Source organism: Anas acuta, chromosome 8 (genome assembly GCF_963932015.1).
Source record: "Anas acuta chromosome 8, bAnaAcu1.1, whole genome shotgun sequence".
Taxonomy (NCBI): Eukaryota; Metazoa; Chordata; class Aves; order Anseriformes; family Anatidae; genus Anas; species Anas acuta.
In genome coordinates, this window is record NC_088986.1 from 12,139,164 (window position 1) to 12,151,587 (window position 12,424).

Here is a 12,424-nt window from a genome sequence, read left to right on the forward strand (position 1 = left end):
TGCATGTCATATAAAACCCATTAAAAGTTGGAGGAAAAAACATCCAAGATCAAAGAAAACCTGACTGAAGATACATTTTAAAAAAAAATAAATACGCAAGTAATCTCTGGCAAAAGTACGGTTCAAAAATCCTTTCAAACAGGTAAATATATTGTTCAAATCTACTTTTTAAAAACATCTTGCTAAATAGGGAGTATAATTTATCAAGCATAATATTTCAGTGTATCTGAGGTCTTCCCAACACAATTTATACCTATCAGTTCTTTTTGATACTAATCCTTACTTTATAGTGTTGTTATACTAGTAAAATTGTATCCAACTACATAATTCCTTCTACTACAGCCATTGTATTAATATTAGTTGCATTACTTGAAAAGTCCTTTTACACTAACAAATACAGTAGTGTGCGTACATGCACATGTAAATGTATACACACATTTCTCCATGGCTAGGCAAGCAGAGAAAAAACAAATGTATTTAGAAAATACTTTAAAAAATATAGCAATAATATTTAACTGCAATTATTAGTTCACCAATCTTTTTGAATTATGTGTAGGCTATTAAAACACACATTGATCAAAAAAAATCCAGCTATGAATTTATTTTGTTAGAATAGTAAGGCATAAGAAGAAAATATACTACATGCATAACTGATTAGCATGTTTCATGAATACACATACACACGCATATATATAACCTTCTGAAGATGTTTCTAGAAAAATAACTACCTGGAATTAACAGATTTGTAACCCCCGGTCAATTCACTACAGATTAGCAAGGGCCTGCTATATTATGACTACTCTATTTATTTATTCATTACACTGAAATTGAAATGCTTTGCATCTCCACAAAGTTGTTGTCTGACAAGAAAAGTGCAAAATGAAAACCTTACATAACCTCCCGAAAATTCAGTCTAAGTACAAACTAGCAATAACGATAATAATGATAATTGAACTCACCCTTCCCCTCCCCATCCAATGTCACCCTCAAACTGATCAGGTGGTGTGGAAAGAAAACCCTAAACCCCAAACCAAGCACAAGCCACCCCCTCACCTCAGCGCTCGCTGCCACCTGCTGGCGTCCACCCGCAGGCCACAGCCACCTCACGGCGTGGCAGGAGCAGGCCCCGCGCTCAGCCTCTGGAGCAGGGCCGCAGGGAGCCTCCGCCAGCTCCTGCAAGGCCCAGCGCCTGCCGCCACCCCAACACAAATGTGGTGGTGTTCACCTCTGCCCAAAGAATAGGTAGAAAACGCGAAGAAAGGCTGATGTAACTTCATCAGCGCCCTCACGGCACGTCGGGATGGGAATGAGACGTGGGAACTACTCTGAGAACAGGGGCTTTCAGAATTAGTTGTGGAAATCACTTACAAGGCTTAAAGAACCATAACGCTGAGGCATCTGGTCAAAAAATAATGGTGAACAAACCTAGAATCTTTTATTTTAGGAAATGCTCATTGAGCTAAGCAACATCTACTAGCCAAAACGAATTACATATTAGCTCACAAACTGGATCCCTACGGATTCAGGAACACACAACAGCAGTTTCACCTATTAAGCACATAAAATTGAAAATAACTGACAGAAAAGAAGAAAGAACAGGAAACAGAGAGCAAACAAGAGTCACTCTCAAATAAACAGATTGAGACAACATTAGCTATTAACATACTGCAAATGAACCAATTACTCACAATTATTCTCTATTACACAAGCGTCCTTCCTAACTCAAGTGGCCAATTTATTTATTTTCAGGAAAACAGTCACTGATAGGAGTACCACAATTCATCTCAACAGAATTATTAAATATGAAGCCCAATTCTCAAAAGCAATAAAACTAGGAAGGTTTTATATGATGCTGTCTTTAATTCGATTCTTACCATCCTCAAGAGAAATACTCATCCCCAATTTTTACCATTGCTTCCTGCTAATATACTTTTCCCTACAGTAGGAGCTGGAAAGGAGAAAGCATTCTAACAGGCTGTGCAGTCACAATCCCAGTTCCAGAGAGACGCTCCTGGTTTACCAAATATACTAAACTCTGCACAGATCTTTCTCCAAAGATGCTGGATTTCTTTTACTCCTCTTGCTCGCTTTTTGTTATTTCACAGTGATTTAAACTCACAAAAAGAATTAGCTGAAGCCCCAGAACACCTAGACATTCAGGTATTTTGCTAAAAATAGCAGCTACAAGCCCAGTCAGGACTGAGACAACTACAGAAGAAACCCTTTGAAGTGAATATGGCTTAGATCGAAACTGCTATGAAGAAAGGAAAGAGCAGAGGATTCTGCTGGATTTTTTGCCCTCCCCCCCTTTAAAAAAAAAAAAAACAGCAAGCTTTTACTTACAAATAGTCACCTACCACTAAATGGACAGAAAAAAAAAAATGTTCTTCTTTTGGTTAATCAGTCATTGTTTCTTTGTGTTAGTTCAACACAAGCCAAAGGAAACTTCAAAGACCTCACTATCAAGTACCTCGGCTTGTGCTCAACTTTACGCTGCCAATTCTGAGCTGGTTGCAGAGGTACAGGGTGCACTGAACTTGGAAGTAAAACTGCATTATGAAGTAATTCCTAAGGAAGCATGTAAAAATGAACAAAGTTCTACTGAAGAGATTTGGCAAAGTAACAGCAGTGGGTTGGATAAAAACTTGTACAGTCTGCCAACAGTACAATCCTAGTATATGTTCTTATCTCACAACAGCATCTTCTTTACCCATTATCTGTGTAATCAGTTTTTGTTTCTTTGTTTAAATAATATCCTTTGCTACACACATGACCCTTGCAACTTTAAAGCAAATAAATCAGACCTAAGGCTGTCTACCTAGGACTGGATCAGAGCTAGAATCTGTTATTTTGTTTCCTTCTTTTGCTCTGTAACACAAATGTTTTGTAGCACTCTGCTGCCACCAGTATGTAACAGTAAAAGGAAAAAAGTATCAAGCTAACACTGAAACAAAGAGGAAATGATTCATAAAGGAATGCAAGCAAGAGAATACATCAAATGTTAAAAATAAAATCTCTACAAAGTATCTTTTAGAATAAAACTTAACAAATGCAATATAGAACAAGGAAAAGATTAAATATTATGCGTAGATTTTGTTAGAATAAGATCTGCACAGAGATTTACAGTAACCAATGTAATGCATCGATATTTGTATTAGGGGGTATAGACTTCTGATTTCCCTATCAGACACTTAAGGGCAAATAAGTATGTTTATGTTGAGGTAAACCCATAAGGGGGTACAAGTTCAATTCTACATGACCTTTTTCCTCTTTGCCCAGGCTTTCAAAAATACTATTAAGCTTGAACAAGATTATTCATGACTGGTTTGAAAAGATTATTAAATTCTGGTCTTTGCAGATCGATGTGATCAAGATAAAAAAATCATTAAAAAAAAATCTCCTAACATTTGGCATCAATATAAACTAAAATGAAAACAATATCCTCACTACACACTTTCTGAGAATACAAATAAAAAATCCTTCATCCTACAATTCCAAAAACAGCATAGTAAAAAATAGCAAGTAATGTATTTAGCTAGCCCAAGAAAGCATCCTGTTATACAATTCATAAGCAGTTCATTCAGTTAAGCATTCTGGTAGGCTTAAAAACTAAGCTTATGAAGAGTTTACTTACTATTTAAGCATACTAAAAGCAAAATAACATTTAATTAGAGTGCCAACCAGAAGATTTCATCTATCAACTTTACTGGGTTTTTATTAAAAAAAAATAAAGCTTAGTATCTTATTATCTCTCCCAGTGATACCAATCCCATATTTCCCTCCCTATTTCACAGAGAAGTGAAATCTGGAGTGTAGGCAGACTCCACATACCCAAAATGCATAGAATGACTGAACCAACACTGATGATGTAAGAATATGCACTCACATTCTTTCATTCAAGGGTCATGCTCCCATTAATTTGGGACAACTTGGGTAGCACATATGTAAAAATCAAGTAATTTATGCAGTTCTCTGAGTTCTTAACCTTAGAAAAGGATGTGCAAGATGTTTATAACATTCTTTAAATCAAAAGAACACCCATTTCTTGCAGAACAGATCCTCCAAAACGGTAATTTTTAAAAACATTATTTAAATTTATAAGCACTCAAAGCTAGAATTCTTAAATTTGTTAATCTGTTGTAACGAGACAGATCTCTGTCAAACCAAGAGGTACATTCCCTGCACTCCTCATCACTATTTATACAGTACAGTTTTCCAGCACTTTTTTTTTTTTTAAACGAAGCCCATACTTTCTTTTTCTTCTTGATTAAAGTACACTCTCTATGTAATCTCCCAAAGTGGTTACAAGAAACTGAGAACTTAGGGGCTTGATTTTTTTTTTAAACTATTTGAATATAGTGCAATGAATAACTGTTCTAAACTGAGCAGTCACAGAATTAGCTTAATTACTGTATGCTTGGTACTAAAATGCCCAATGCAGATATACATAAAATCTGAAAATAAATTGTAAAAATATCCTGCACTCAGTGTATTTTAATTACGAAGGCAAGAGTTACTATTATCTTTAAAATTAATGAAATTTATATCCACTAACAACTTCTTTGAGTGATAGTAAACAACAAAGTAGATAATAATTTACATAAATGTATGGGTTGAAAAATATTACATCCCTGGCTATAGCAGACTAGTTTAATTCTTTTTTCCCCTCCTAGAGGAGGTTATCATGAAACATAAAAGATTTACTAGAAATGGAAGTTCAATACCAGATAAACTCTGCAGTACAAGCACATCTTCTTTTACATGTTTCCAATAGGTGGCAACAGAATACCAAGAATACAAAGGAGTTTATAATTCTTTCTTCACCCACAAAGTAACGGAATCCCTGTTATTTCTATCAACAAATTTTTCATCAGCAACTTCATTCATATAAATAGTTGCATCTCTGCAACTGAGATTCTCAGGACAGTTAAAGCCAAAAGGCAGAGAATTTGCAGAACAGAAACAAAGCATTTATAAAGAAAACCTAGCTGCAATGAAAACAACCAATAGCTTAAAGTCAGAGCTTCGCTGAAGGAGTAAACTTCCAGAAGCAGGAATTTACAGTAAAAAATGTTTCTGCACAGGGAGCTATCAAGAAAGAAATACAATTTTAGACTATTTTGTTACTGTTGTTTGTTTCTGACCAAGACACCTTGGTCTCTAGCAGTATTTACTTACAGGATTGAATAAGGGGTGGGAATTTTTAAACAGAAATTAAGTTTTCAGCTGATAAATCCCAACTTTAATAGTAGTAACAGTTCATACCGACTCCCTGATTCTTTGAACAGCTGTAGGAAATTGACAGGAAGTCAGGGTTCTTCTTTCCTTGACAGTTACAAGACCTTTGTTTGTTTCTGCTGCACAGAGCTGTACACATTTATTTGTTTGCTATTACAAATCTTATGAGAAGTGGCTGTGGGAGCTGGGGTTCTTTACCTTGGAGAACAGAAAGTTCAAGGGAGACCTTGTTCTACTTTAAAATTATTTTAAAGGAGGTTGGAACTCTTTTCCCAAGCACCAAGAGATAAGACAAGGGGAAATGGCCTCAAGTTGCATCAGGGGAGGTTTAGGATGGATATCAGGAGAAATTTCTTTATTAAAAGAGTTGTGCAGCAAAGGAATAGGCTGCCCAGGGAAGTGGTTGAGTTACTACCCCTGGAGGTCTTCAATAAACGCATAGACTTAGAACTTAGTAGCATGGCTTAGTGGTGGACTTTAGTACTAGGTTAAAGGTTGGACTAGATAATCTTAGAGGTCTTATGCAACCTGAATGGTTCTATCATTCTAAACCAAGTCTAAATAGTAAATACTTACTCCTTTTCAAAGACAGTCAAGTCACGGTCCAAAGAAATTGTCTCTGTTGTAATTTCCACCTTTCTTACACTGCCAAAGAAGTCTGTTATGAGAACATTTTGAGGGTCTCGCTGAAAGAGATCTGTTCGGTGCCCAGGTGTGGAAACACACAAACTTTTTGGACAGACCTGAAACTGAAAATAAATATGAATAATCATACTATGTCCCTCACTGATTAATAGTTTCTTCGGGTACTTATCAAAATGAAATTATTATAAAAGAAATAAATGTCACACAGAACTTGCAGTAATTTAAGTACAAGCTCCACAGCTGAAAAAGAGTGATCAAAAACATTAAAAAGCATAAACATCTTGATAATGGGTTTCAGAAAACCTTCACCTTCACAATTGCCCATACCAATTTAGAAATGTTTCTGTGAAAGCTAACCATCAATTACCTGTAATTGATTAAATGCACAAATGCATTTCTGAATATAGAAGCAGCAACGCTGCTATAACCTTCCAAAAAGCCTAAGTTGGTATAAATTCTTCACACTTACCAAAGGGAGGCAGGCAAGATTAACAAGCCTTGACAAGTAGCTCATTTAAAAGGCTTCAGAACTGAAGCAAAAAATTAAATTTTGTCTGGAAAAAAAAACTTATTCTTATTTCTGGTTTACAGCCTATGAATTAATGTAGAATGAGGATCTTAAAATATGAAAGGTGTCTTATGTATACTAAGTTCACACAGACACACCTGTAACACCTACAAATTAGCCATACACTTTACTATTTGTTTTATACACATATCAGTCCACTATCTTCAGCACACATTCCAATAGTTGGAAGACAAAACCAGCACTAACAAATTAAACTGGTTTCAATGGACTCAACTCTGTATAAAGATAGATTTCCAGAAAAATATGTAGACATAATAGTGATGGATTTGTTGTAGCAGTTAAAATATATCACAAGCAGCATGCCTGTTCAATAGCAAAACTGTTACATATCCAGCAGATTTTCAAGGCAAAACCAATGGATTTTGGACACAATGCCTTTTTGCACAAGTTCCACCACACTGACCCAGAAGTCTCTAATATATGCCACCTGGACAGACTGCTTATTTCAAGGGATCTTCTAATGCATGTAGTTTAACTTAAATAATAATAATTAGTTTGTAATTTTCTTAGTAACACTACATTGCTTCAAGTGCCATGAAACGTAACCACCAGCCTCACTCTCTGGAGAAGGCTGAGTTCGTGTCTCAGTCCTCAGAAGGTATTGCACAACCAAACACACTGCCCTGCTAGACACAGGCACAAGACAAACAAGCCCACTAGATGTGGGTGCTAGGTGTACAGTGCCCTGGCTGGTTTCTTCACCACATGTGGCTGTCCATCCAACTGCCTCACAGACAGCCTGCAGACCACCTGCGAACACTGTAGGCTATGCGCATCCTCATGTGTTCCAGCAACAAAGAACATTTAACTGAGCAGATTCACCTACACAACTACAAAGGATGCTCATCTTCCTAAAGATTAAGTTTTCCAAATGATTTTCACAAAGCAGTCCATGAGTCACAGTATGCAGAGCTCATACACCTAATTATTAGATCATGAGTCAGATTAGGTGGTTGCACTCTTAGGGCAGAATCACAGGTCCTAATTGGCTCAATGCAGATGCAGCCTCAATTAGCCCAGATGCTGACTAACCAGATCTCTAAGTTTCATTCCCATACCTTCTAGCACAAGTTCTGTTCTCAGCCTGACACAAAATACACAGTTTGTATGACTCTTCTTAGGGCAACAGAACCCTAAAAAAGTTTCTCAGAGATGAAACAATACACCCAGTTCTTCATCACTGAAGACAGATTCTGTCTCACCATTCCTCCCTTCTGCTCCCACTACAACATCTGTTTCATACCTGAAGTCTAAACCTGTAAGTCCAGGGAGGCTTCAGCTTCAGCTCACTTTCACCCTAACCGATGGATACAAGCACACAGACCCCCTGAGCTATTTGGTAATGATTCCCATCTCTCTTGTTGGCAGAGTATCACACAGCTGCTAACCAAGAGATGAGCAGATCCAATCTTTGTTATCCTCCATGTGAAGTGAAGCTGAATCAGGCTCATCAGCATCATGCTGCCCATACAGAAAACACTTGTCAGTACTCATTAACCCTGTTTCACAATTTCACCAAAAGACAACACATTTTCTTCAACTTAGCTCCACCTAAGGGCACAAACGAAAACTGTCTTCTAAAGTAAGCTATATAACGAATATTTATTTTGATAAATATATCAGATCCATTGATCTATGCTGCAGCTATATTTTTAAGTGTACTGGCTAGAAAGGCTACAAAACACTAAGAACTAATACTTTTATGTTCCTGTACCATTAACACCAGCATAAGTCTAGATGATGAGAATGAACAACTCAAAAAAATTATGAATGATCTTTCAATGCAGCTGCCTTCTATCAGCTCCAAACAGACTCTCCAACTGCAAGTCAAAGGTTTATTGATCTTAGGCAACTGTTGCAAATAGCTTCAAAGACATCAAAAAAACCTGCTTCCCAATTCTGCTTTATGTTAGCTAGTAAAGGCACAGAAGCCCAGTGCTCTTTTTATCTGATAGCTTATTGAACTTTTTGCCTTGCTGGTCATGGCAAATACTTCCATTTCATTCCTAAAACACCAGCTTCAAATATTTCCTTCTTGCCCTCAACAAATGCATTTTAAGAGTGAGATCTGCACAAATCATTATGGCAAACAAACAGAGAACACTTTTCTGAATAATGTGTCTTAGCAAAACAGGCATTTGTAAGTAGAACAACAATAGCCTGTGACAAGAACATGCAGGATATCACATCAGATGATTTAATGATTCCTTTTAGCTTTACCTCATGGACATACTAAACAGGTTGTTCGAAGCTTAGGAATTTTCAACAACATAACATCAGTTTCTTTTTGAACAGGCAACAGGCCACCCTCCTGCATTGTTATCATATGCTGATTCTTGAAGGAAGATTGCACCAGTCTCATCAACTGCTCCTGAACCTGAAATGGCTCACATTTCCTCCACTGATTGGGTTTTAAAGCAACAAAACAAAAATTTTAAATTAAAAAAAAAAAAAAAGCACTGTAAGTCTATAATCTGAAAGTAAAACATTTAATCTATTTTAAAAATTGACAAACTTCAGACCAAAACCAGCATGTTTATCACTGAGTCTCATAATCTACCTTGATTCATTTCAAATGTAAACTTCTTTTGGACAGCAAGACGCAGAGACAGATGGCAATTCTTTCACCTAAACTATATCAATTTTGTTAATAAAAGTCACTCAAATCAGTGCTATCATTTTAACAACAACAAAAAAAGAAGCTGTAACATTCCATACCATTTTCTATGTTGGAAGAAAGCGTAAAAGTTCATTATATAAAATGGCTGGTGTATCTATGCATAACTATGTAAAAACCTATAAGAGTGCATGAATCCTGAAGCATACCAGCACCCAGCAATGTGCTTCTGTACTTCGCAGCAGTCAAAACTAAAAAAAAAAAAAAAAAAAGCCAACAACAACAAAAAAACACCCAATTTATTCTCCTGGATGTTCAAGACCACATATGGACATTCGTGGGGATAGCTACTATCCCCATGCAAATTACAATATTCGCTAACTGGGGAAGAACTGAAAACAGATCCTGAGAACCTACTTTAACAGACACATAGAAGTTTTATATTAACCTCTCTTTGTTAAGTGTAACATCTTGATATATTATATTTAACATTAAATAATGGACAAAACTAATGCTTCTAGCACTTAATATTAATATTGAGCATCACTGAAAAAAAAAAAAGTAGGGGAAATATCTCCCCACTTAAAAGCAAAAAAAAAAAAAAAAAAGAATTTTCACAGGTTTTTTGATAGATATAGAAAAATAGCAACATCTTATTTTCTACGAAGAAAAAAGTAGTTAAAACAGGTCACATATACTAAATAACCAGAGCAAAAGCCATACACATTCATTAGCATGGCAGTCAGCAAAGCTTAGTGGCTTTGACTCAGTTACTCTGCCATGAATGCTCTGATTTTGGAGTAATTTTCTACTCAATCCTGCTTTGTGCTGGGATGATGCAATTATCAAGTCAGGTGTGATTTTAAAGTCTCTTTTCTAAGCTCTTAAAAGACACGTACACATTCAAAAACAACTGCATGAGCACTGAAAGTGAGAAATCGATAGCACACAACTATTTGCAACCTGTCCCACAACAATTTATTACCACAGGAAAATTTTGAGACAAGTTTGGAACAAAAATGCACAATGGCACTAGGAAGAAGAGAACTTCAGTATTAACAATCCAACTACCCAGTTCCTATGTGAGAAAAGATAAACTGCAAAGCAATTACATCCCAGCAGACCAGTGCTTTCACAACTGAAGTCTTCTGACAGAAGAAAAAGAAAATGCAAACACTGGCTATATGAAACACATTTCTTAATGTATTGATTTTTACAAATTGTTTAAATAAGTTTCTATTTAATTTAAGCTATACAATTTCCACAAATGGAAACTTTGTTATCTTGACTTTTCTTAACAGTTTTTGTAGCTATTTCATGACAAACGATGTCTCATTTAGAAATGTATTCGAATCTTATTTTAAAAGTTCAAATGTGTGACATTTCAATTTAGTCTTTACTTTTTTGGAATTGCAATCAAACTGAAAATCAGTCATTTGCACAGCTTTATCCTTAGCAACACAGATGGAGCAGGTGGGAAGTAGGTGGTGGAAAGATGTCTCATTCTTTGCTGGAGTGCAATATCCAACACTTAGGTGGATGTGAAGAGAAGCTTTTTTTAAGAGTGGCTGGAGAAAACTACATAGGTGATGGAGAAAACTACATAGGGCACAGTATAAAAAAGCAGAGCACTTCTGAAAGAGGAGACATCATACAGAACAAAACTGGACAACAAATTAAACATTAGCTAATAATTTAAATGTTCTATGAGTGAGCTAGTTAATGAGACAATAAATTATCTTGAGTTTGAAAGTGTTAATTTTAAAAAATCAGACTTGCATAAGCAGCAACTCTTTGTTCTTAATCCAGCACAACACTAACAGTGTATTCCAGTGCCAAAGTATTCCCCATATATCCCCTATAACAAGGTTGCTGAAATACATGCATATTATGACTGAGCACATTATCAACTTGTATCATGGTATATCTGGGTGCCATTCTCTTCCCTTCCTGGAAGGAACTGGTTGATGATGTACGATGACTTACATGTTGCAATTTATCAGTCAGGAATAAGTTTCCACAGCTCTTTGTAATTATTTGGCATAAAAAGCAAAACAAAAATACAAGGCAGAATGGTAACTTCTCCAAAGAGCACAAGAGGTAAGATGGTCGATCAGCTAACAAGTTTTCTGTGCTGCTGACAATACCTGAACTAATATCTGGCTGACTGGACCAGCTATACCACTTCCCAGATGGCTTCTTATACAATAGAAATAACTGTTCATTTCTGATTTTTTTTTTTTTTAAAGTAAAGTTTTTGGTTTACAAAATAAAATTCTAAAATGCTGTTTGAATTAATTGGGTAGAAGCAGATGCATTATGAATGAAAAAAACACTTGCATATTCTTCTTTAAAATAAATCTTGTTAAAGTTTTCTGTATCTCATGACCAGACAGGTATTAAATTACAAGAACAGAATTTCATTCCCATGGCAATAAAAGAATCTCAAATCTTAGCTACTGAATTGCTTCTGTATCAACATAAAATCTGTCAAGTGTTGCCTGTTCAGAGTGAATTCTACTATAGAGCTCACAGCCAGACTAAGACCAACCTCTGTAGATAGAGGGTAGCATAAAACTTTTGAGCACCTGCTCCATTTACAAAAATGAATCAAAGACAATGTTCTCTGTCAGTGTTGCTCTTAAATCATTGACATAGCATGTCAAGATTTACAGCTACAAGATACTACAGCATAATATACTATTACAATAAAATTAGTACTGGAACATGCATAAAGGATTAATAAAGTAAAGAAAAGATGGTTCCTTTCCCTTTCTGTGTCACCTCATCATTGTACCTATCTAAATGTTATAAGGAAATTTTCATAAATTTTGTCAGATGTTATCTTGCTCTTAGTTTTTTTTTTTTTTCCCCTGTCTCAGAAATGAAAGCTCCATCTAATAGTTACCTAACATATTATAAACTCCAAACACAGCCGGATTTGTACATATCTTGTTCTGGAATCTAAGTGGAGAAATCAGTCCCTAATTGTTTGAGTACACAGTTAGAATTTTAACTGCTTCTCACCTTGTGTCCTGGTTTCAGTTAGGACAGAGTTAATTTTCTTCCTAGTAGCTGGTAGGGTCCTATGTTTTGGCTTAGGATGAGAAGAGTGCTGATAACATGCTGATGTTTTAGTTGTTGCAGAGCAGTGCTTACACCAAGCCAAGGATGTTTCAGCTTCTCACTCTGTCCTGCCAATGGGCAGGCTGGGGGTGCAGCAAGAGCTGGGAGGGGACAGATCCAGAACAACTGAAGCAAACTAGTCAAAGGGGTATTCCATACCACCTGACGTCATGCTGAACAATATATAGGGGTGGCTAGCTGGGATGGGA

At 36.1% G+C, this 12,424-nt stretch overlaps 1 protein-coding gene across 2 annotated transcripts in view; it reads right to left on the reverse strand.

Annotated features, from left to right (window-relative positions):
* PIGK (phosphatidylinositol glycan anchor biosynthesis class K) overlaps positions 1-12,424 on the reverse strand; it is an 81,405-nt gene that overhangs the window by 56,618 nt on the left and 12,363 nt on the right. For both annotated transcript variants that reach the window (XM_068691190.1, XM_068691189.1), the window contains one exon: positions 5,815-5,987. In XM_068691190.1, the coding sequence (XP_068547291.1) occupies positions 5,815-5,987 (173 nt within the window). The remainder of the gene's footprint in view (positions 1-5,814; positions 5,988-12,424) is intronic.